Raw genomic sequence first — 26,558 nt, 5'->3', positions numbered from 1 at the left:
AGAGTCTGGAGCTAAGGCAGGGTGGTTCAAGCATATGATTGGGTATTGGGTAGTTTAGAACAAGGCTGATCCAGCACATACATGAAGAACAAATGTTAACATATCAAGTTTAAAGAAGTTAAAATCATGGTGAAGCCTGAATCTCCGTTTAGGTAAATTACCTGGAATCCTAGGCTCTCTAAACAGAGTCAGCTTGCCTTTCCTTTCCCAGCCTTCATTTAACAACCTTGATTAAAATGTGGAGTTTTACATCTGAAACTCAGTCCAATATGTCATCTGCAGTGCCTGATTTCAGGGAACAGCCTTTCTAATAATGACTGTTGACTTTGCCAAGTACAGAATTATTTTAAGTTAAGGATTCACTGTTATATGTTCTGTTCACCTGTTAGGATGGACATGTTGGTTCATTGCTATGCTGTGGCAACTCTCACTGCTCACTTGAAATGTGGCCTAAAGTCTGGCTCACTGGATACCAAATGTTACATAAAAGAATAGACATATTTTTAGCACCAGCTTGTTGATCCATCCTCCCAACATCTGACCTAGCTTAGTGAATGGTCCTAATTGCAATCACATTTCCGCCGTGGCTAATCGTATTTTTAATCTGGGTTTCTTCATAGCCTAATGACAAATGATGGCAGAGCAGAATAGAAATGTTCACACAGACTATTTTCTCTGGTCTTCATAATAAAACTGCATTGTTGGTTTCTTTAAAAGTAACTCAAATAAGGTGTTTCTAGCTTGCATTTACACAGCTAAAAGGCAGAAGAGCTAAGGCATGAACTCAAAATTATTCCAGGAAATTATGCAAACTGAGAGCTAAAAAGAAGAGAGTAACTTTAGAAAGATCACAACCAAAGTCAGAGTATCCAAGCATGAAAAGTATCATGGACAAAGAATGTAGACTGAGTCACCTTTGCTCTCATCTCAGCATGCCTGCAGTGCCTTCCTTATGGCTGAACACTGAATCCTGAGGGAAGGTTTCTCTTTTCCCCCTAAATACTTCACTAAACCAGAAACTTCCTAAAGAGACATAACTTAGCATGTGTTTCAGTGTAAGAATTTCAGGGTTTAAATTTCTAGGAGGTTTAAATTTCTAGGAGGCCATTTACTAGATCTATAAATTTACTAGCTCATTACCAGACTTGATCAAGCTTTTTAACTTCTGCAAGTTTCCTTATTATCACATTTAAGGGGTGATTCACATTAGATTAATGTACATAATTTCTCTAAAATTGTAATCTGGCATGTAGTAGATGGTAGACATTAAACTAATGTCATTCCTTTTCCTTCTGTGCTTCCCATTTTAATTTCATCTTCATCACTTCTCAACTGAATGAATATAAGCAAGTCATTGATTTTTCTGAGGATTTTCATTGTAGGAAGTATGCCAATGGTACTTATATAACAGATTATTTGGTGATTATATGAGATGATGCATGCATTGTTGAGCAGAAGACATAATTGTAAGCAACCTCTAAACTGTATGCTATCATCATCATCATTATTAGTATTTTTTCTTTCTATTTAAAACCTTTGTTATATGTTAATACCACAGTGAAAATTATCAGGGATGACATAAGAATGCATACCTAATAAAAGGAATATTAAAATATCCTATTGTTCATAATTTAGGATGTTCTATTTCTTCAATTCTATTTACATTACTATTCAAAATCATTTTGTATTGCAATTTCTGGATACTGCCACATGGATTTTCAATGACTATTCTTAAAAGCTGACATTGAAATGTTTGAGAGTGACCTCAAGTTCCTAGAGACCTACAAATGGTGTCTTTATAGGAATCAGACATATTACCTACAGTGATCAGGGGCAACACAACATCATTTTTACTGTTATTAGAAACTACTAGATGGTGAGGTTTTTCACCAATGGCTTGCATTTTCTTAATTGCAGACTATTTCTTTTTTCTTCACTGTTCTTGTTAATTTCTTTTTTTTTGTTTCCATAGGTTATTGGGGCACAGGTGGTATTCGGTTACATGAACAAATTCTTTAGTGGTGATTTGTGAGATTTTGGTGCACTCATCACTGCACCCTCTTTGTAGTCTTTTATCCGTCACCTCCCTCCCACCCTTCCCCCCAAGTCCCCAAAGTCCACTGTATCATTCTTATGCCTTTTTATCCTCATAGTTTAGCTCCCATGTATCAGTGAGAACATACAATATTTGGTTTTCAATTTCTGAGTTACTTCACTTAGAATAATAGTCTCCAATCTCATCCAGGTCGCTTCAGATGGTGTTAATTCCTTCCTTTATATGGCTGACTGGTATTCCATTGTGTATGTGTGTGTGTGTGTGTGTGTGTGTGTGTGTGTATGTATATATATACACTACAGTTTTCTTATCCACTTGTTGATTGATGGGCATTTTGTTTGGTTCCACAATTTTACAGTAGTGAATTGTGTGCTATAAACATGCATGCACAAGTATCTTTTTCATATAATGACTTATTTTCCTGAGTAGATACCCAGTAGTGGGACTGATGGATAAAATGGTAGATCTACTTTTAGTTAGTTTTTTAAGGAATCACCACACTGTTTTCCACAGTGGTTGTACTAGCTTACGTTCCCACCAGCAGCACAGAATTGTTCCCTGATCACTGCATCTATGCCAACATCTACTGTTTATTGACTTTTTGATTATGGTCATTCTTGAAGGAGTAGGTGGTATGGCACCATGATTTTGATTTACATTTCCCCAATCATTAGTGATATTGAGCATTTTTTCATATGTTTGTTGGCCATTTTTATATCTTCTTTGAGAATTGTCTATTCATGTTCTTAGCTCACTTTTTGATGGAATTTTTTTCTAATTTGAGTTCATTGTAAATTCTGGATATTAGTCCTTTGTCAGATGTATAGATTGTGAAGATTTTCTTCCAATCTGTAAGTTGTCTGTTTACTCTGCCAATTGTTCCTTTTGCCATGCAAATGCTATTTAGTTTAATTAAGTCCCAACTATTTATCTCTGTTTTTATTGCATTTGCTTTTGGGTTCTTTGTCATGAGATCCTCGCCTAAGCAAATGTCAAGAATGGTTTTTCCAATGTTATCTTCTAGAATTTTTATAGTTTCATGTATTAAAGTTCTTAATCCATCTTGAGTAAATTTTTGTATAACGTGAGAGACAAATATGGTTTTATTCTCATATATATGGCTAACCAATGATCCCAGCATCATTTGTTGAAAAGGATGTCCTTTCTCCACCTTATATTTTTGTTTGCTTTGTCAAAGATCAGTTGGCTGTAAGTATTTGGGTTTATTTCTGGGTTCTGTATTATGTTTCATTGGCCTATGTGCCTATTTTTGTACCAATACCATCCTGTTTTGGTGACTATGGCCTAATAGTTTGAAATCAGGTTGTGTGATGCCTCCAGATTTGTTCTTTTGCTTAGTCTTGCTTTGGCTGTACAGGCTCTTTTTTGGTTCCCTATGAATTTTAGAATTGCTTTTTCTAATTCTGTGAAGAATTGTAATGTTGGGGTTCAGGGGCTCAGGGGAGTCCTCAGTTCCCCTGAGAGGAACTTTCTCCAGGTTCTTGGTCTATTACTCCCCAAGAATGGGAGAGGAGACCATGTTGCAGTGTGCAGTAAATGCCGGACTCAAAAGTGCTTGTAGAAAGTGATTTATTTATGTAGAGAGAGAAAAAGGAGAAGGACAGAGAAAGAAACAGCTAACTCTACACTGAATGAGAGAAAGAAAAGCTTCTCTCACACTGAGTAAGAAGGGTTCCCAGAGGGAGGAAACCAGAGGAGGAAATCTCTCCTCACACTGAGTGAGAGAATCCAGAAAGATGGAATCTAGGAGAGGAAAGACAGCTTCCACACTGAGTGGAAGGGAATTGAGAGAGAGAGGGAGTTTAGGAGGGGAAGACAGGCTTCCATGAGAGAGTGTGGAAGGGAACTCCAGAGGGGAAATCCAGGAGAGAGAAAGATGGCTTCCATGAAGGGAGTGTTCATGGAAGGGGACCCAAACATGGAGTCTGAAGGGGTGTGGAAGAAGGGGACTTTTAAGCTGGGTGGAACCCCCACATTCTCTAAGACCTCTGGCCAATGAAAGGAGTTCCTTAGCACTTCCACTGGAGTGATTGACTTTTTTATTCTTCCTGCACCCTTGAAAATTAAAACAGAGACCATTAAATCTCCCGGATGGAGAGAGATGGGAGGGGGGCATGGCACTGGAAAGTTCTTGCTCTTAAAACTATGCCCCCTTGTGGACCCAGAAAGAGAACACCCCTCAGAATAATGGTGGTATTTTGATGAAGACTGTGTTGAATTTGTAGATTGCTTTTGGCAGTATGGTCATTTTCATAATATTTATTCTATCCATGAGCATGGGATGTGTTTCCATTCAACTGTGTCATCTATGATTTCTTTCAGCAGTGTTTTGTAGTTTTCCTTGTAGAAGTCTTTTGTCTCTTTGTTTGGTATGTTCTTAAGTATTTTATTTTATTTTATTTTTTGCAGCTATTGTAAAAGGGTCGCATCCTTGGTTTGGTTCTCCACTTGGTCACTGTTGGTATATAGAAGAGCTGCTGATTTGTGTACAGTAATCTGCTATCTGGAAACTTTACTGAATTCTTTTATCAGTTCTAGGAGCTTTCTGGAGGAGTCTTTAGGGTTTTCAAGGTAAATGATATCGTCAGCAAACAGTGACAGTTTGACTTTCTCTTCACCAATTTGGATGCCCCTTTATTTCTTTCTCTTGTCTGATTGCTCTGGCTAAGGCTTCCAGCACTATGTTGAAGAGGAGGGGTGTGAGTGGGCATCCTTGTCTTGTTCCAGTTGTCAGAGGGAATGCTTTCAACTTTACCCCATTCAGTATTATATTGGCTGTGGCTTTGCCATAGATGGCTTTTATTACATTGAGGTATAGCCATTTTATGCCAATTTTGCTGAGAGTTTTAATCATAAAAGGATGCTGCATTTTGCCAAATGCTTGTTCTGCATGTATTGAGATTATCATATGATTTTTGTCTCTAATTCTCTTTATGTGGTGTATCCCATTTATTGACTTATCTATGTTAAACCAGCTCTGCATCCCTGGTATAAAAGCAACTTGATCATGGTGGGTTATCTTTTTGATATGTTGTTGGATTTGGTTAGCTAGTATTTTGTTAAGAATTTTAGTGTCTATGTTCATCAAGGATATTGGTCTGTAGTTTTATTTTTGTTTTTTTGTTTTTTTTTTTTGGTTATGTCCTTTCCTGGTTTTGGTATTAGGGTGATGCTGAGTTCATAGAATGAATTAGGGTGGGTTCCCTTTTTTTTCTATCTTGTGGAATAGTGTCAAAAGGATTGTTACCAATTCTTTGAATGTCTAGTAGAATTCTGCTGTGAATCCATCTGGTCCCAGGCTTTTTTTGTTAGTAATTTTTAAATTACTGTTTCAATCTTGCCGCTTGTTATCGGTCTGTTTCAGGTATTTATTTCTTCCTAGTTTAAAATAGGCGGATTGTATTTCTCCAGGAATTTATTCATCTCATCTAGGTTTTCTTGTTTATGTGCATAAAGGTGTTCATTCATAGTAGCCTTGAGCAATATTTTGTATTTCAGTGGTGTCAGTTGTATCTCCTGTTTCATTTCTTAGTGAGGTTATTTGGATTTTCTTTCTTCTTTTCTTAGTTAATCTTGTTATTATTCTATCAATTTTATTTATCTTTTCAAAGAACCAGCTTTTTGTTTCATTTGTCTTTTGCATTGGTTGTTTTTTGTTTCAGCTTCATTTAGTCCTGCTCTGATCTTGGTTATTTTCTTTCTTCTTCTGGGTTTGGCTTTGGTTTGTTCTTGTTTCTGTAGTTCCTTTAGATATGACCTTGGAGTAACAGTTTGTACTCTTTCAGTCTTTTTGATGTAGACATTTAGGGCTATGAACTTCTGTCTTAGCACTGCCTTTGCTGTATTCCAGAGGTTTTGATAGGGTGTGTCATTATTGTCATTCAGGTCAAAAACTTTTTAATTTTCATCTTGGTTTCATTTTGGACCAACTGCTCTTTCAGGAACAGGTTATTTAATTTCCATGTATTTTCATGGTTTTGAAGGTTCCTTTTGGAGTTGATTTCCAGTTTTTTCCACTGTGGTCTGAGAGAGTGTTCAATATAATTTTAATTTTCTTAAACTTATTGTGACTCATTTTATGGCCTTTCATATGGTTTATCTTGGAGAAAGTTCCATGTGCAATTGAACAGAATGTGTATTCTACAGTTGTTGGATAAAATGTTTTGTATATCTCTGTTAAGTGTATTTGTTCCAAGGTATAGTTTAAATTCATTGTTTCTTTGTTGACATTCTCTCTTGGTGACTTTACTAGTACTGTCAGTGGAGTATTGAAGTCCCCTGCTATTATTGTATTGCTATCTCTCTCATTTCTCAGGTCTATCAGTAATTATTTTAAATTTGGGAACTCCGGTGTTAGGTGCATATATATTTAGGATCGTTAGCTCTTCTTGTTGCATTGATCCTTTTACCATTATGTAATGTCCCTCTTTGACTCTTTTAACGGCTCTTGCTTTGAAATTTGTTTTGTCTGATACAGCAATAGCTACCCCTGCTTGTTTTCAGTATCCATTTGCATGAAATGCCTTTTTCTACCACTTTACTTTAAGTTTATATGAGTCCTTATGTGTTAGGCGAGTCTCCTGAAGACAGCAGACAGTTAGACAGTTAGATGGTGGGTGAGTTGTTTCTTTTTTCTTTCTTTGTTTTTTTTTTTTTTTTTTTTTTTTTTTTTTTTTTTTTTTTTGAGATGGAGTCTTGCTCTGTCACCCAGGCTAGAGTGCAGTGGTGCAATCTTAGCTCACTGCAACCTTCGCTTCCTGGATTCAAGTGATTCTCCTATCTCAGCCTTCTGAATAGCTGGGATTACAGGCACATGTCACCACACCCAGCTAAATTTTGTATTTTTAGTAGAGACAGGGTTTTCTTCGTGTTGGCCAGGCTGGTCCGGAACTCATGGCCTCAGGTGATCCACCCACCCCTCGGCCTCCCAAAGTGCTGGTATTACAGGCGTGAGCCACCATGCCCAGCCAGTTCTTATTCATTTTGTAGTTCTGTATTTTTTAAGCGGAGCATTTAGGCCATTTACAGTCAATGTTAGTACTGAGATGTGAGGTATCATTTCATTAATTGTGCTTTTTGTTGCCTATGTACTTTTTTTTAATTTGTTTTTTGTTTTTGCTTTTTAAATTGTATTTTTCTTTTATAGGTCCTGTGAGATTTATGCTTTAAAGAAGTTCTGTTTTATGTGTTTCCAGAATTTGTTTCAAAATTTAGCACTCCTTTTAGCAGTTGTTATAATGGTGGCTTGGTAGCGGCGAACTGGCTCAGCTTTTATTTGCCTGAAAAAGACTATCTTTCCTTCATATATGATGCTTAGTTTCACTGGATAAAAATATCACATAAAATGAGAGTTTGGGCTCCTTTTTTACTTTCCAGAAAATACTTGCATTTATTAGGAATTAATTGGTCATTGAAAATTAGGTAAGAGCCATCATTAAAATTTTATTTTGGAATTTGGGGAAATGGATGCCTTTTAGTACAATAAAATTCCAAATGTATTGGTCTATTCAAGTATTATATTTCTTATTTCAAAACTTTGGAATTTTATTCTAATCTAACTAAGGACTATTGTATAAACTTTCAAATTTATCAGTGGACAGTTGCTTATAATACTTTAAATTGCAAATGTGGCCTTTTTCTCCCTTTTATTTGACATTTTAACATTTGAGTCTTTTATTCCATTTTTATCATAATCTTTTTTCTTTAACATAATCTTTTCAAAGAACTAAGGATTTAGGGGATTTTTGTTTCCCTCATAGTTTATTGGTTTTTGTCTTTATAATTATCTCTTTCCTTAGTACACTGAGTTTGACCTTTTGCTTGTTAACCAACTTCTTGAATTAGTGTAATTTATCTTTATTTACCTGAAAATGCATTTAAAGTTATTAATTATCCACTAAGTATTACTTTGACAGGTTTGATTTTCATTATTATTAAGTGCCAAATATAACAATGTGTTTGATTATTTCTCATTAATCCAATGATTATTAGAAAAAAAAATGTTTTTTTGAGACAGAATTTCACTCTTATTTCCCAGGCTGGAGTGCAATGGCACAATCTCAGCTCACGGCAACCTCTGCCTCCTGGGTTCAAGCAATTCTGCCTCAGCTTCCCAGGTAGCTGATATTACAGGCATGTGCTACCACGCCCAGCTAATTTTGTATTTTTAGTGAAGATGGGGTTTCTCCATCTTGGTCAGGCTGGTCTCGAACTCCTGACCTCAGGGGATCAGCCTGCCTAGGCCTCCCAAAATGTTGGGTTTACAGATGTGAGCCACCGTGCATGGCCTAGAAAATATTTTTAAACAAGATGTTATTTGACCACTTATACAAATTAATTTTAATTTTATTAAAATAGAGTTTAATAACATATGTGCTGTTAATATTTTTGAATTTATAGAACTTCATTTATGTATTGTATGTATTTTATTTGTAGAACCTTTCTGTAAATTTCCTGGGTGTGGTAAAAAAGTATAGACAATTTGTTGGAGATTAATCCCTATATACTAATAGTTTAAAACTATCAATTGTAGAGTGTCAAGATAGGTGAGCATGCAGATGTTCCTGGAGGGTTGCATACCCAGGAATGTCACGGAAGCTCCATGCTCCTTCTCCTATACTTCACCTTACCCATCTCTTCTGTATATGTTTTAATTGCCTTTATAATGAACCAGTAACTGTAGAGGTTTCCTTGAGCTCTGTGAGCCACTCCAGAAAACTGTGACCCTAAGGAAAAGCTCTAACAGCATTGAAGAATGAGCTCTCAGGTGTGACCAGAATAATTAAAGATTTTAATGATCATTGAATGCATTTCCCTATTCTTGTTAATTTTTATGGCTTAACTTGTACTGAGACATAATTAGCTTAAAGCAAGAGTTAGCTTCAAGCTTTGAATCTCATTAAAAATAAAGAATTGCTATGTTCTTTCAATCTTATTCACAGTAAATACAACGTATTTTCTTTTTGTGAGAATTATTTCATAACTATATATAAGAATGCTTATTGTTTCAGGGATGTTAAAATCTGTTGGGATTCTCAACAAATGGCCTAAAATGCTAATGCTTTTTAAATGTTCAAAATATATTTTATGTCTTCAATATTTAAGTATTGCATTCTTAAGTTTTTCTGTCCTTGTTTAACATTTAATAATTCTAGTCTTGACATGGTAATGTATTTTCATTATACTTTAATTAAAGTTAATTGTTAACTATGAACAACATGTGCAGTACCAATATATGAGGATTTGGGATAAATAATAGTATCAGTAAAAGAACAGGTTATTAACATAAGTAATATGGCTTTTAGTAGTTCAAGATATAACTAAAGACAAATCTGTACAAAGCAAAATTTTCTGGGACCAATAAAGTGCTTTTGTAGAGAAGGATGTAAAAGCTATTTTGCAGGAGATACACTGTTACTCTGAATAAATGCTTAATTTTGAATGGAATCAGGTTCTACTTGGTGTAAATCAAAAAGTATTTGGGACAGTTCTCAATCAACTTCAAAGCTTGTTTTGCCAAGATTAAGGAAACATGCCCATGACACAGCCTCAGGAGGACCTGAGAACATGTGCCTGTGGTAATCAGGCTACAGCTTGGTTTTATATGTTTTAGGGAGACAGAAGACATCAGTGAATACATGTAAGATGTACATTGGTTCAGTCTAGAAAGGCAGGACAACTTGAAGTGGCGGGAGCCAGTAGGGTGGCAGGATGTAGAGCTTCCAGGTCATAGGTGATTTCAAAGATTTTCTGATTGACAATTGGCAAAGATTTTCTGATTGGCAATTAGTTATCTAAGACCTGGAATCAGTAGTAGGGAGTGTCTTGGTTAAGATAAGTGGTTGTGTTATGAGACCAAGGTTTTTACTATGTAGATGAAGCCTCCAGGTAGCAGATTTAAGAGCAAATAGATTATCTTATGGTCTCTGTTTTAATGTTAAATTCCCATCATGGCCTGAACTTGTTTTAGGTTAACTTTCAAATGCCACTAGCTGAGTGAAGGAGTCCATTCAGTTTGTAGGAGGACTTAGAATTTTACTTTTGAGTTACAGTGGTGATAGCTTGGTTTTTCAATCAACTTGAACTATCTACCTAATGGGACAACGAGGACTAGTGTTTGGGAGTTACTGTTGGTATCTTCAAAATTCAAGCTTACTTAGATAATTAATATGGCTAAAATATTAGACATGTTAATTTTCAAGTTGCTCTTTCTGTATTGTCTTCTTTTGCCATAAAAATTGTCTGGTTTGGGTTTTGAGTAACAACTGAAGAAATAGTAATGCCTGGACACCTATATAGGCCTGAAAGGAAAAAGTGTTAATGGTTGTCGTAAGACTTCTGATGGACACTATGGAAAGCCAAGCCCAGGAGTCAGATGTGATGAGACTGCTAGGTGGCACTGGAACTATTGCAACTCTTGAAGATGTCAGAAAGAGGAATCCATGGATTTTCATTCTTATAGTCCTCAAGTTAAATGACTCAGCTAGATTTCCACTCGACTGGTTCTTTCTATTTCTGTGACAACTGACTTCCTCTGCATATTATTTATGCAACACTTGACTTATCACAGCCTTAATAGTACCTTATGACCTGCTTAATCTGTCTTAGGTGAGAACTAGCCAGTTTTCTCTGGAGGTAACCAGTTCATATCTCCCAAGGGAAATTCGACAGCCCTGATTTTATTTTAAAGTTAGAATTATTTAGTTATTCTTTACCCTGGACTTTTCGTGTCCTGTATATTAGTATGTTCTTGCATTGTTATAAAGAAATACCTGAGACTGGGTAATGTATAAAGAAAAAAGGCTTAATTGACTCATGGTTCCACAGGCTATAGGGAAAGCATGGCTGGGGAGGCCTCAGGGAGCTTTCACTCAAGGAAAAGCTGGAGCATGCATCTTCACATGGCCAGAGCAGGAGGAAGACAGAGAAGGGGGAGAGGTGCTATACACTTTTAAACAACCATATCTCACAATAACTCTATTACGAGAACAACACTAGGATGGTGGTAAACCATTTGAAACCACCCCATGATCCAATCACCTGCCACCAGGCCCCACTTCCAGCATTAAGGATTACATTTCAACATGAGATTAGGGTGGGAACACAGGCCCAAGAAGTATCCAGTAACTGGGAAATGATGATAATGGAAAAATCATTAAAAGGATGGTTGCTAATGCTAGAGCTGCATCCAAGCTGTGGTCCACTTACCTCTGGGCTCCAGGCTGTAGACACCTGTGTACTGCTCTCTGAAAGAAAAATCTATCTCATTTAGACCACTGTATTTACGGATATGTCAATTATAGTAACTTAGTATTCATTTTGATTAATTTAGTAATTGTTTACCTTCAAATGTGGTTACTACCATAACAAATTCACTAGCTACAATAAATTAATTGGTTTTACATAAAATAAACATGAGTAAATCTCATAAAGTTGAGTTTCTCATAATTTAGCCAAACTTTAACATAACATAATAGTATTTATTTTTTATAAGAGCATATGCAATTTAAAAAATGTATAAAAATATGCACGAGGCAAATACGTAACTTCTGTATAGCGGTTACCTTGAGTGGGAAGACAGGAAGAAAGGAAGTTAGCTGAAGCTTTAATAATAAGTAAATTAAAATAAATAATATATTATTTATAAAAAGGTCTGAAGAAAATTGGACAAAACATTTATATCTGTTTAAAGTTTAGGGTTAGTCCCATAGGCATTTTTCTTATTTCTTCTTGTTCTTCATGTTTGAAATGTTTCAGAATTAAACATTTTTTATATATGTGTATATGGCAAAAATTAACCTTCCTCCTAAATTTCATTTCCAACCCAATAACTCAGTCTATCTTCAGAGATCACCTCTATCATGAGTATCTTTTATCATTTTACATAACTTCTAAGACTATATTGTTCAATGCATGAGGCTATTGAGCATTAGAAATATGACTAATCCAAACCAATATATACTATAAGTGTAAAATGCACATTGGAATCTAAAGAAACATAACACAAAAGAATGTAAATTATATAATGAATAATCTATTACATGACCAAATGATAATTTGAATATATTGAATTAAGTATATTAGAAAAGTTAAGTTTACCTTGTGGGTGGATCATGAGGTCCAGAGATTGAGACCATCCTGGCCAACATAGTGAAACCCAGTCTCTACTAAAATAAAAAAATTAGCTGAGTGTGGTGACACATGCCTGTAGTCTCAGCTACTCAGGAGGCTGAGGCAGGAAAATTGCTTGAGCCCGGGAGGTGGAGGTTGCAGTGAGCCAAAATTGCACCACTGCACTCCAGCCTGGCACCTGGTGACAGAGCGAGACTGTGTCTCAAAAAAACAAAATGTGACTACAAGAAAACTATAAATTGGATAAATTAAATGTTTTATCCACTACCATACAGTTATTTTATTATTATTAGTAACCCTCAGTGACTATAAAGTCTCAGTGACTAGTGTACTCTCAGCAATTATAAAGACTATAAATTCTTTACAAGTCTGGACCACTTTCTATACTCGGGCAGATAATGCTATTTTTAGGAGATACAGTTCGAATAAGTGGCATAAGGTGACAGGTCCTGATGATATTGTGTTCAGAAGGAAACATCATGACGTCTTCGGTAGCCTATTCTTAATGTCCCATAGTTTTGAGGTAAGTGACATTATTATGCAATTGCTCTCAAACTTGGCCACAGGTCATAATTACCTGGAGTGTTTTAGAAAGAGAGATTCCTAGGCTTAACTCTAGAGTCAACTTTTTCTTTTTTTTTTTTTTTAAGGGAACTACACTTTCAAAAGGAAATGAGGTTTATCTGGGTAAGAGAATTATAGTCATAAAGTGTAGGGTTTCTTAATTAAAAAAAACTAGTTTGTTAAATGAAAAAAAGGATATTTTATATAATCAATGACTATATGTATGAATTTAGTAATGAAGGTTTTGATTAAGGAACGGGGCAATTATTTGTTCTTTTTCAATATTTGTCAATAAATAATTATTTCTCAAAATAATGAAAAAATTATGAAAGCCATGGTAATGAGTTTGAAATGTATCTACATAATAGTCTATTCATTTTCAGATTAATTTTTTAAAGACTGAAGTTGAAAGGAAGAGCAAAATGATCCGAGACCTCCAGAGTGAGGTAAGATTTACATAAATCAAAAAATGCACAAGAGTGAACATATAAATTTGCCACAAGTTTAAAGTATTAAACACATGCAAATTTGATTTTCAATTATAGACTAATATAGAGAAACTCTTAGGCTAAGAATTTCAAAAAGTGGTTAATCCTTACATTTATATATATTTGATAATTTACAAATATTACATATATTTGATAATAAACTTCTCTAGTTCATTTTTCTTTCTAATTGTATTTCGCTTAGCTGATATTAAAAATCAATTTTCATTTAATAAATGTATGTATTTATTTAATAAATGACATTACAGGCACTGAAGAAGAAAGTTAGATAGGAATTAGCTGCATGCTAAAAAGGGCCAATCTAGAATGAAAAATGTGTTAAAGAATAATCTCAAAATAATATAAATTTAAATATAAACAAGTTGTAATCATTTTCATGATAGCCTTTTAAATGTAAGAATCCTATTAAATACTGCATGCATTTTTCTCTTTTGATTTATCTTGTTATACAGCTACTTTATTTTCTGTAATTTCTCCATTACCTATTTCCACCTTTTAATTTCCTTTTTATTAAATGCAATTAGTTAAGACCACTGAGCCTTGACTAATTCATGATAAGTCTTCCTTGATCAATCTCACTAATTATTGTTTATTTTGAATCTTTAGTCAATCTCCATAGCCTTTATTAATCAATCTTGCTTGCTTACTTCCTTTATTCCTTCTTTGTTCCCTTCTGCTCTCCCTACCTTCCTCTTTTTTGACCTAATTCCCTCCTTTTCTTCTTTTCTTTTTTCCTTTCTTCTTTTTTCTCTTTTCTCCATCGCTTCCTTCCTTTTTTTATTTATTAAGACATTTACACAGCAAACAAACTTTATTTTTCTTAATTGACTTTATTCTTGATATAAAAGTTAAAAGACTTTATAAATGCTTTGGTATGGCTATTTGGAATCAATAGTCTGACATGACATTAAAATAATTTTTCAAATGTAGAGGAAAAGTACAATAGAAAACAGTAAGAATCATTTTAAATGTTTCTTGTGATGATATTTTAATTTTATTTATTCCTAATTATCTTCTGAGTCTTCTCAAGAAAGCATGATGGGTGAACTTGATAATCTTTCTCCTGAGGCTCAATTTTTCTAGACTTCCTGATTATGATGAAAAAATATCAGCAGACTGGAGTTATCGGTATACTGGGTGTAAGGGATAATATTTGTTTGCTGGGATCATTTAGGGCTCAGTGAGAAAGCCAGATTACTCAAATCATAAAGTGCTCATGTACCATTTAAAACAAGGAAAACATTTAAAACAAGATTAAAGTCAGTTTTAAAATAGGATAGGGAGTACATTTATATATGCACACACACAAACAGTAATATGAACCCAGTTGTATGATCATAAAAGAATTTCAAGTTAATTATCTTTATATAAGTAGCATCAGTTCACTTTTAATCTTAGATAACTTCTTAAAATCTAGAATTCAACTAAGGAAAAAGTTCTTTCAAAAAACCTGCTAGACTGGGCACAGTGGCTCACAACTATAAGCGCAGCACTTAGGGAGGCTGAGGAAGGAGAACTGGTTGAGCCCAGGAGCTCGAGACCAGCCTGGACCACATGGTAAAACCTCATCTCTATTAACAAAAAAAATTAGCTGGGATTGGTGGCATACTTGTTGTCCCAGCTTCTTAGGAGGCTAAGGCAGTAAGATTGCTTGAGCCTGAGAGGTTGAGGTTGCAGTGAGCTGTGATCACATCACTGCATTTCAGCCTGGGTGACAGAGTAAGACCCTGTCTCTATTAAAGATAAATTTTAAAAAAAAGTAAATAAAACAACAACAACAATAACAAAAACCTACTTGGCTGGCTCATACCTATAATCCTAGTGCTTTGGGAGGCCAAGACAGCAGTGCTGCTTAAGGCCAAGAGTTCCAGGTCAGCCTGAGCAACACAGTAAGATTCCATCTCTACCAAATAAATAAATAAATGCAAAACTGTGAATTATTTGTAGGAAGTAACAAAATACTTTGTCTTTGGAGGTTGTTTTTATAGTGAAATTGTACTTTGGCAACTACAAAGGCTAGAATAATTCAGAAAGAAATACACCTCTACAGAAATAAGATCTGCTAAATATAAGTTTTGTAATTAAATTTGCTACTATTCACTTTAATACTATTGAGAACTTATGAAATGAAATCCATAACCAAAAAGGTTTCAACTTTTTACAAAACCTAATAATGAACATATATTAGAAATTCAGCATTTTCAATTTTACTCCTTCATATTAATTTAATTTTTAGCAAATAATCAGTATGGATATAGAGATGAAGCAGATTTATTTAACAAAACAATTGGTCTATACACTATAGTTAAGTTATATGGACACTACTTGGAAGATTTTATTTCAGGCATAAGAAAAAAAACAGCTAAATGGATTAAACAAAATACAGTGGTGAGGTAGATAAAACAGATACAAATAAATTTCTGGAAGAAGTTTGATGTCCTTTGAGTGGTTACTTTTGGCTGAGAGAATTGGGGAAGTCCCAAAAATTGAAGGCAAAGTCCCTCCTATGCTTATTTTGTTAAAAGCTTTTATCATAAAGTGATGCTGGATTTTATCAAATGCTTTTTGTGCATCTATTGAGATAACCAAATATTTTTTTTTAATTCTGCTTATGTGATGTACCACATTTATTGACCACATATGTTAAGAAATGAGATAGACAGCAATGCAATAATTTTTGTATTTTTTGTAGAGAAGGAGTTTCTCTATGTTGCCCAGGGGTGTCTTGCATTCTTGGGCTCAAGAGATCCACTCACCTCAGCCTCCTGAAATGCTGGGATTACAGGTGTAAACCACGGTGCCCTGCCAGTCAGAGTATTTCAAGCACTTGTATTTCATCTATCTCCACAGCTACATGTATCTTCTCATGGGCGCCACTTGTAAGTTCTGAATTGTACTGTTAGGACTTACAAAAGCTCTATTGTGATTTATGTGGTCTCTTAGGTCTCAGTTTTTGGCTCTCTGATTTTCTCTTTATATTCTTTTTTATGGGACATTCAAGTCAAATCTATGCTGCCACAGTGTGTATTTCCTTGCATCAATCATCATATTAGCATTTAACAAGTAGTAAAATAATGTCAGCAAAGCTTTAAAAATCATTTTGCTTTTCTTTCCAATATTCTGAATTTGAAGCAGTCAGGAAAAAACCTTTTCAAATTTTAAAGAAATTTTTTATAAATACAAAAACTTAAGAAAAGGATTGAAAATACACAGAAGGGCTTCCTTTTAGTGCTTATAGTGATAGTTACTGCATTAAAACTCTTATGTTTTTTGCTGGCTAAGATGTGAATACAGAAGTTTATGTTAAGACTTTTCGTCTGCATTAAAATAAGAGATTAATGAAAAGTCTGCATCAAATTGTAATTTTGTGTGCTTTATTAGAAGTCAATTCCCTCCAGGATCTACTTCCCAAAGGAAGAACACTAAATTTTGAGTATAAAGGTGCAAAGAGTCAAATGACTATATGATGTTTGAGATAAATGCTAAAAAATATTGTACTTACACTTTTGTTAGTTTTGTTATTATTTTTCTTAATCAATTTTTTTTGAGACAGTATCTCACTCTGTCACCCAAGCTAGAGTGCAGTGGTGTGATCTCTGCAACCTTCACCTCGAGGATTCAATTAGTCATCCTGCCTCAGCCTCCTGAGTAGCTGGGAGTACAGGCATGTGCCACCGTACCCCGCTAATTTTTATATTTTTAGTAGAGATGGAGTATCACTGTGTTGACCAGCCTGGTTTTGAACTGACCTCAGGTGTGATCCACCCACCGCAGCCTCCCAGAGTGCTGGAATTACAGGTGTGGGCCACCACACCTGGCCTGTTACTGGTTTTTTTGAAGTTCTGGTAACAATGTTAGATAGTAAGTGGTCTTCCCCAATCCCATCTTCCCTCCAGAATTTGTATTTTTAGTATGTAATTTGTAGAATATAAGATTTCCCACGTGCAAAATTGGACTTATAATTGATATATCACCAGTTTTCAGGTAACTTTGTAATCTATGTCTCTAGTTCTAATCTCTCTTGTGTAATCCTTCTGTTAAAAAGGTTAACTGGCACACGGTACTATTTTGAAGAGTTTATTTGAGCAAATAACAATGCCTGAATTGGGCTTTTCTGAACTAGAAGTGGTTCAGGAGCTTCACTGAGGAAATACAGTGGAAGGTTTTTATATGACTGCAACAGAAGTGAAGCAAAGAAAGTATCTGGTGGGTTATAGTTAGTTGCTATATTTGGTCTATCCCATTGGAAAATCTCTAGTTATAAAATTACAAGTTTGTTTCTTCTGTTTGGTTAAGCTAAACTCTGTTTTTCTTTAATATAGGCGTTTATTTAAAATGGCTCACCTTAAGCTTTCATATGTTTGCAAATCAAGCGAAGATAAGGTCACTTATAAAGCCTAACTGGCTTTGTTTGCTCAAGGATTCTTCAGGTCTCACCTCCATTTTAATTTATTTTAACACATCCTTGTGCTTTCAATGTTTATTTTGCATTTTGTGTTTGAATATTGTATGGTTGCAAAAAAATAAACAATTTTGCACCAGAAAATAAATCAAAACAAGGAAACAAATGAAAAATTCAGCCTCCCTTCTCAACTTCCATACATATGGCAACTGTCTCACTATGTAGTCAATCTTGTATGCTTCAAAGTTCAAAATTTATTCTGACTTTCACTTTCAAAACACTCTTCTCCATTATCAATTCAATAATTTTGAATTTTATTTATTTTATCCCTAAGATAAAATCAGTTTGTCTGTAATGGTCTGAGATATAAGTCAGGCTCAAGAATGAGTATGATAACATGTAATCTATGAAATATTAGGCAAATCAGGCACTGGGACAAGCATCTTTAAGTAGTTGAAATTTTTTTTTTTCTTTTTTGGAGACAAGGTCTCATTCTGTCACTCAGACTGAAGTGTAATGGTGTGATCTTGGCTCACTGCAACCTCCGTCTCCTGGGTGCAAATGATTCTCCTGCCTCAGCCTCCCTAGTAGCTGGGACTACAGGCATGCACCACCACACCTGGCTAATTTTTATATTTTTAGTGGAGATGGGGTTTTGGCATGTTGGCCAGGTTGGTCTTGAACTTCCAACCTCAGGTGATTTGCCCACCTTGGCCTCCCAAAATGCTGGGGTTACAGGTTTGAGACACTGTGCCCAGTCAAAATTTTTAAATAAGGGTATGAGTTCGATAATGTTCATGACTTTTTAAAGAATTACATATTTGGAAATACTTGATGGACACTAGTATTAAAACAGTCTATGTTCAAGTGGTTAATATTTAAAATATGTATGAAACTCAAATAATTAAGTAGCAAATAAACAATACGATAAAATAGGCAAAATATTTGCAGAGACATTTATCAGAAGAAGATGTACAAATAGCCAACAGGTACATAAAAGACATCCTCAATATCACTAATCATCAGGAAAATGCAAATTGAAGCTTTGATAAGATATCAACTCACCTCAGTTAAAATGACTAGTCTCAAAAAGAGAAGTAAGGAATGCTGGCAAGGATGTGGAGAAAGAACTGTTATACACTAGTGGTGGGACTTCAGTTAGTACAGGCATTATGAACAACAATCAAAGTTTCTCAAAAAATTAAAAATAGAATTACCATATGATCCAATAATATAAATAGTTGGTATATATCCAAAGGAAATGAAATCAATATACTGAAGAAACGTCTGCACACTCATGTTCATTGCAGCACTGTCACAATAGCTATGATATGGAATAAAAATGTTTATCTATAGATGAATGGATAAAAGGGTGGTATACATAAACAATGAAATACTATTCAGCCATTAAAAAGAATGAAATCCTGTTATTTGTGCAAACATGGGTGAAGCTAAAGGCCACTGTGTTAAGTGAAATTAGCCAAGCACAGAAGGACAAACGCTGCATGATGTCACTCATATGAGGTATCAACAAAAGTTGATCTAAAAGAAGTGAAGAGAATAGTGGTTATCAGAAGCTAGAGAAAGTAGAGGGTTAGAAGAAGATTGAAAAAGATTGGTCAACAGGTACAAGGTGAAGTTGAAAAATAAGCTCTGGTGTCTTATTGCATAGTAGGATCAGTGTACTCAGCAATAATGTGTTATATATGTCAAAATAGTTAGAAAAGACAATTTTGAATGTTCTCACCACAATGAAATATCAACTGCTTGAGGTGACGGATATGCTAATTATGTTGATTTGATAATTACATTGCACCTGATAAATATGTACAATTATATGTCAATTAAGAACCAAATAAAACCAAAAAAAATTTTTAAAAATTTAAACTTGTTTTTGAAAACATAATGGAAAACATAATTATCTTGAATTAGTGAGTAGATAGACATGGAAGAGAAGAGAAAAATGGAAGGGGCAGATATTTATTCCTTTCTTTCATCTATGGTGGTCTGTGGGTTTTTTGTTTTTTTGTTTTTTTTTTTTGGATTATAATTGATTTGTTTCCTGAGACTCATTCAAGATAGCTCAAGGTAAGGATGAAGTAGGGAATCATGCTAAATTTTCTTTTTCTTTTTCTTTTTTTTTTTTTTTTTAGCCATAGTTTTTCTTTTTTTCCCAGGCTAAAGTGAAGTGGCATGATCTTGGCTCACTGCAACCTCTGCCTCTCAGGTTCAAGCAATTCTCCTGCCTCAGCCTCCTGAGAAGCTGGGACTACCGGTGTGCAGCAGAATCCCCGGCTAATTGTTTTGTATTTTTAGTAGAGATGGGTTTTCGCCATGTTGGCCAGGCTGGTGTCAAACTCCTGACTTCAAGTGATCTGCCTGCCTTGGCCTCCCAAAGTGTTGGGATTACAGGCATGAGTCACCACACCTGGACAGTAAATTCTCAAAGTTCAGAATTAGCTCTGGCTTTCACTTTCAAAACACCCTTTCTCTACGATCATTTGCAATTTTCTTGAATTTTAATTATTTTGCTCCTAGGATAAAATCAGTTGTCTCCAATGGTCTGAGATATAAGAAAGTCTCAGGAATAAGTAGGATAATATATATGTCTAGGAAATATTAGACAAATCAGGCACTGGGACAAGCATCTTTAATTAGTTGAAATTAGATCAGGAATCATAAAAGTGGGCCTCATTCTACTCAGTGGTGGAAATCAGAAATTAATCACAGCTACTCTTTCTTGGTGGCATCCTTTTCCTTTTATTATTTCATGTCTCTATTTTCCTCTCTTTCCAAGTCTCTCAGTTATTTTGCTCATCTGTTTGTTATATGGGCCATACAGTTTACCACAATTCTGACATATCAATATGTCTTCAGCTCATATTATCAACTGATTTAATATCCTTTTATATTTTGTTTTAATGCCATTGCTATATGTGCCTGGGAGAAAAATTTTGCACAATTCAAATCACTGGCCAATCTCTGGATACCCAAACAGTTCCAAATAGCCGTTGACACATACCCAGGAACATGAGGATTAACACATGGTTTTTGGGGGGCAAAGAAGCAGTTACTATTCTTGGTTATGGCAAAATTTGTTCCCTGATAAGAAAGGAATTTATTAATTCCTATAGATACCTTACAAAATTTTTAGAAGAGCTAAAAATACAGTTTCTAGGTTATACCTTAGAAACAGTGCAACAAACACAGCAGTGATCTAGCTGTCTTGAGAATGCACTACCTCTGCCTGGATCAGGAAGCTGCCAACCTTGCCTGGTGCCCTGCCACTGCAGGCTCCAGCACCACACCACCCTGGACCTTCTGCAAGAGGATGGATAACATTTAGCCTATTTTCTCAAGTAACAAATTTCTGTATCTACATATTGCAGGAATCACGTCTGAATGGCAAAGCCTAAGTCATATATGCCCAAGAGCTGCAATAAATTTTGGAAATAGATTTTTTATTTGTCTGCTTTAATTTTTCATGGGAAATATAGATTTGATGCTATAGAAAGCTTTGACATTGTAGACAAAATGCCTGATAAATTAATAACCTGTGTATTAAAAGCAACTTTTCTTAATATAGAGTTACAGTCCATGATAACCAGCTTTGGTATATAGTAGGCCATCACTGAAGACTACTGAGTAAGTGAGAAACACATTCTGAGTACCAGTGATGAAGTACTCAATAGTGTGTGCATGTCTGTTACAGTATCTTATGTTTCTACATGGCATTTTATCTATTCTTGTGATTTTTAATTTTACTTTTGTCAGAATTATTTTCTTAATATGATGCAAATTCCTCGAAGTTAGAAACCTGCCTTCCTTAGAACATCATAATTCACATTTTTCACAAAAACAACACAGGGCCAGGACTTTGCATATATTTAGAATATATTAAGACCACATTCAAGTGTGTTCTTCCTCATACTAATGAATTACATGAATTTAAAAAAAGACACTACCTTCAAATTTGGAGATTAACGCTTAATTCCTGATATGGTTTGGCTGTGCCCTCACCCAAAGCTCACCTTTAATTGTAATAATCCCCACATGTCCAGGGTAGTGCCAGGTGGAGATAATTGAATCACTGGGGCGGTTTTCCCCATACTTTTCTCCTGGTAGTGAATAAGTCTCGTGAGATCTGATGGTTTTATAAATTAGATTTCACCTGCGCAAGTTCGTCTTGCCTGACCTGACACTATGTAAGATATGACTTCGCTTCTCATTCACCTTCTGCCATGATCGTCAGACCTCCCCAGCCATGTGGAACTGTGAGTCAATTAGACCGCTTTCCTTTATACATTACCCGGTCTCAGGTATGTGTTTATTAGCAGCATGAGAACAAGATAATGCAGTTCCTAGTTAGCAATGTTCTCTCATAGGGATGCTTAAAGACCCCACGATATATAAAGATTGATATCTGAGGATCATTGGCCATCCTGAAATGATACAGAAAAAAGGCATATATGTTGTATTTTTCAAGAAAGAGAGTCTAGATTTTCAGAAGGATTCCTTGACTAAAACAGAAAAACAAAAAAGGTCAATAACCACTGATTTAGATAAAAAATTTCTGTAAATTTTAAGAAGAAAACTCATTTGGGTTCAACTCTTGTGGCTGTAAATCTTTCTAAAATAAATTATTCTACCTTCTTGCCTTAGTAAACACACTGAAGTGAAGATGATGGGATATTTCATAACATGACAGAGTGCTTCAGGGTCAACATTCTGAAAATGAATTCTTATGCTTCCCTGCAGATGAATAGGTGTAACGGTTTCAGTCAAATATTTTCTGAGTCCAGGACACACCCAAGAAATTTTAAAAGTATTTGATTTTCACTTTATTTTTTTCACTTTATTCCTGGTGATTTGCTTCTCAAGTGATGATTGCTGTGAAATGCTGGTCAACTGATTGTTCTGGTTAATTTCACATCCAGCATTTAAAGCTTTCAATAAACTATTCTTATAAGGTTCTATGTATCAAAAACTGTGTGTCTTAAAACAAAAATTTGCGGTCTCTCAATTCTGGAGGCTACAAGTCTCAAACCACAGCGTCAACAGGGCCTCTTCCTTGCTTCTAGTGTTTCCTGGCATGTGTGTTGTTCTTTGGCTTGTGGGGGTAACACTCCAATCATCTGCTTCCCTATTCATATGACCTTCTTATTTATGTACCTCTATGTCATTGTGTGCCTTCTCCTCTTCTTTTAATGACATCAGCTTTTATATTTTGAACCCATCCTAATCCAGTTTGACCTTATTTTGACATAATTACATGTGTAAAGGCCTAGTTTCCAAATAAGTTCATATTCTGAAGTTCTAGGTAGACATGAATTTTGGGGTGATCCTATTAAATGACTCCACCATGTGGAGCATTTTGTATATTCCCCATAAACAGCTTAGTTATTTTTTTTAGAAAGGCAAGGAGAAAGCATTTTATTAGGTATAAATCTATCCATGGAAATATCCTAAAATTGCTTATTTAAAGGCATATATAATTATCTGTATATTTATTTCTGGAATAAACATATTACTTAATTCCCAATATTGTCCTAACATTGTACTAGATTCCAGAGGCATGCAGTATTATTAAATTCAAATTAAGTAATACAATCTCTAACCATGAGAAATGTAAAGAAGAACATTTAATATTGTTACCGAGAAGTACAGAAATCCTTGGTTCTTGTCTAACTTAGAAGAAATAATTCAGCCAAGAGATGCATACCAAAGGTTAAATAGCAGAGTTTATTGAAGGAAAATAAAGGACATTTATAGAGAGGTGTGGAATACAGCTCCAGGCTGGTCTAGCTGGAAAAATAGTCACGACAGTATTTATTTAGAGGTAGTACATTCTGAAGGACGAGACAGAGTGGGCTGCTCAAAAGAATGAGCCAGCAGTAGCCAGTGTTGGGAGACTTACTTTATTATTGGAATCTTACATAATTATTCATGGAGGGGTGTGAATTATTCATGGTTTGGGAGGTCCCTTAGGGTGCACATGTTCTGTGGTTGTACATGCTAGTACACATGTCTCAAGTCTCAGTAGCATTTAAAATCTCCACCTAGGGCATGTTCTTTACTATTATAGTCAGCAAAAGGCTACTCTCTGATGAGTTTTGGAGGGGTAGGTATGCTAGTTACCAGGGAAAATCTCTGGCATGGTTATCTCCCACTAGGGCCTGATAAGCCCCCTCCAGTGCCTGAGGAGCCTAACCACAGGCCACATGTAGCCGATGTAGCCATTGTCCATTTTTCTGTCAGTGGGCAGCACCTGTGATGGTTAATACTGACTGTCAACTTGATTGATTTGAAGGATTCAAAATATTGATCCTGGGTGCCTGTGAGGGTGTTGCCAAAGGAAATTAACATTTGAGTCAGTGGGTTGGGAAAGGCAGACCCACCCTTAATCTGGGTGGGTGCAATCTAATCAGATGCCAGAACACCTAGAATATAAACAGGCAGAAAAATGTGAAAAAAAAGACGGGCCCAGCCTCCCAGCCTACATCTTTCTCCCATGCTGGATGCTTCCTGCCCTTGAACATCAGACTCCAAGTTCCTCAGTTTTTTTGTTTTTTTTTTTGTTTTTTTTTTTTTTTGGGACGGAGTTTCGCTCTTGTTACCCAGGCTGGAGTGCAATGGCGCGATCTCCGCTCACCGCAACCTCCGCCTCCTGGGTTCAGGCAATTCTCCTGCCTCAGCCTCCTGAGTAGCTGGGATTACAGGCACGCGCCACCATGCCCAGCTAATTTTTTGCATTTTTAGTAGAGACGGGGTTTCACCGTGCTGACCAGGATGGTCTCGATCTCTTGACCTCGTGATCCACCCGCCTCGGCCTCCCAAAGTGCTGGGATTACAGCCTTGAGCCACCGCGCCCGGCCTCTCAGTTTTTAAACTCAGATTCCTTGCTTCTCAGCCTGCAGATAGATCATGTCCTTCAGAATGTGATTGCATGAGTTAATACTTAAACTCATAAATCCTAGAGAAGATACTGAATTGATCACATTCCTGAGTCAACCACCATAGTCAGGGAAATGAACAGTTTAATTGCAACTGTTCATTTATATGTGTATATATATACAAATAAATGAGCAGTTTAATATATGTATATATATATATGTTTTTGTGCATGGGTGCATATACATATACATATATTCTATTAGTTCTGTCCTTCTAGAAAACCCTGATTAATACAGGATCTTTAGAACTTCTTTTCCCAGGGGGATCCCTTACCTGCTCATTTCTGGCTGTCTACTCTAGCAATATTTAATAGGTGACATACTTGCCATATAATATGAAATATAATAATTACTAAAATTGTACAAAACAACTGCAATAAAAAAACACTGAAATGAGAATTTTATAATATAATGCAGAAAGGGGGAAGATGACAATAACCCAGAAAAGTGTAATGGCTACTGAAGGCTTCGTCTAAGTGGTAGCTTTTGAAAAGTATAAAATAATTTGAATTTATGACTATTTGCTCGCTACAAGAAAGTAAACATGAAAATCATGATACTTCACAAGTCCCCTTGTAGGTGAAGAAATTGTTAGTTGTTTATTAATGCACATAAAGTAGTTCATTTTGATAGTGCATTGTAGTGGAATCCAATTTCAGGCCAGCTTACTTCCAAAGAAAATATTTGCAGTTCCCAAATCAATGATGTAAGTATCTGTTATAAAAATTCATTGGGACAGCCAATCCAATTGTTACAGCCAAAACATAATACAAAGAAAAATAAATCCAAAAAGTTCTCTTAGCTGATACAACTATATCCATCAACTTTTGACTTCTCAAGGGTGTTATATACGTTTTACTTAGTATTTCAGAGGTAAGGCAGAACTGCTGCCTTATGAAAGCTCACAGCCTACTTTAGATTTCATTTTATTTACTGTTGTTATCAATTAATTCTACTCAGTAATTTCCTGCAGCAGAATGCTGGCTAGGATAACTACATTGCATGCAATCTTAGACAAGACTCGGTTGAAACCATGATCTTTACACCTCTCGTTGCATCTGGGTCACTTTTCCTGTTTTCTGGTAGAAAGATAGCTAGTGTTCCCTAACATGCTTCAAGTAAAGGGTAAAGTTTAGCTCTTTACTCTTATACTTTTGTAAACATTATTATTATTATTATTATTATTATTGAGAAAGAAAAAAAGAGAAAGAATTTAAAAAAAAGAAAAAAAAATGAAGGAAAGAAGAAAGAGGAAGAGGGAGAGAGAACAGGGGTGTTGCTTTATTGCCCGGGCTAGAATGCAGTCTAAAAATGGGTATGCCTGTAATTGTGTTTAATAGTAGAGACATAAAAAAAAATGAGGGAAGAAAATAATTAACAAGCAGCCAACCAATATTTCATTTAAACCTGTAAATAGGTGTGATGTAGTGCTGATAAGAGTGTATATTTTGTGTATTTAAAGTGGAGAGTTCTATAAATGTTAATTAAGTCTACTTGTTCCAGATCTGAGTTCAAGTCCTGAATATCGATGTTAACTTTCTGTCTCATTGATCTGTCAAATATTAATGTTGAAGTCTCCCACTATCATTGTGTGGGAGTCCAAGTCTCTTTATAAGTCTTATATATCTGGGTATTCCTGTATTGAGTGCGTATATATTTAGGATCTTTAGCTCTTCTTGTTATATTGGTCCTTTTATCGTTATGTAATATCCTTCTTTGCTTCTGTTGATCTTTGTTGCTTTGAAGTCTATTTTATCAGCAAAAATTGCAACTCCTACTTTCTGTGTATTTATTTTTGCTCTCCATTTGGTTGGTAAATTTTTCTCCATCCCTTTGTTTTGAATCTTTGTGTGTCCTTGCATGTGAGATGGATCTGGATATAGCATACCATGGGTCTTGGCTTTTTTTTACCTGTCTGTGTCTTT

General features: G+C 35.3%; 1 protein-coding gene across 2 annotated transcripts in view; it reads left to right on the top strand.

Annotated features, from left to right (window-relative positions):
- The window catches only part of LUZP2 (leucine zipper protein 2), a 571,609-nt gene that overhangs the window by 266,046 nt on the left and 279,005 nt on the right, over positions 1–26,558 (top strand). For both annotated transcript variants that reach the window (XM_017538740.2, XM_017538738.2), the window contains exon 5: positions 13,156–13,218. In XM_017538740.2, coding sequence (XP_017394229.1) covers positions 13,156–13,218 — 63 coding nt within the window. The remainder of the gene's footprint in view (positions 1–13,155; positions 13,219–26,558) is intronic.

The sequence above is a fragment of the Cebus imitator genome, unplaced genomic scaffold, assembly GCF_001604975.1.
Source record: "Cebus imitator isolate Cc_AM_T3 unplaced genomic scaffold, Cebus_imitator-1.0 Scaffold113, whole genome shotgun sequence".
Lineage (NCBI taxonomy): Eukaryota > Metazoa > Chordata > Mammalia > Primates > Cebidae > Cebus > Cebus imitator.
Note: the sequence above shows the minus strand (reverse complement) of the source record. Positions and strands in the feature narration are given on the sequence as shown.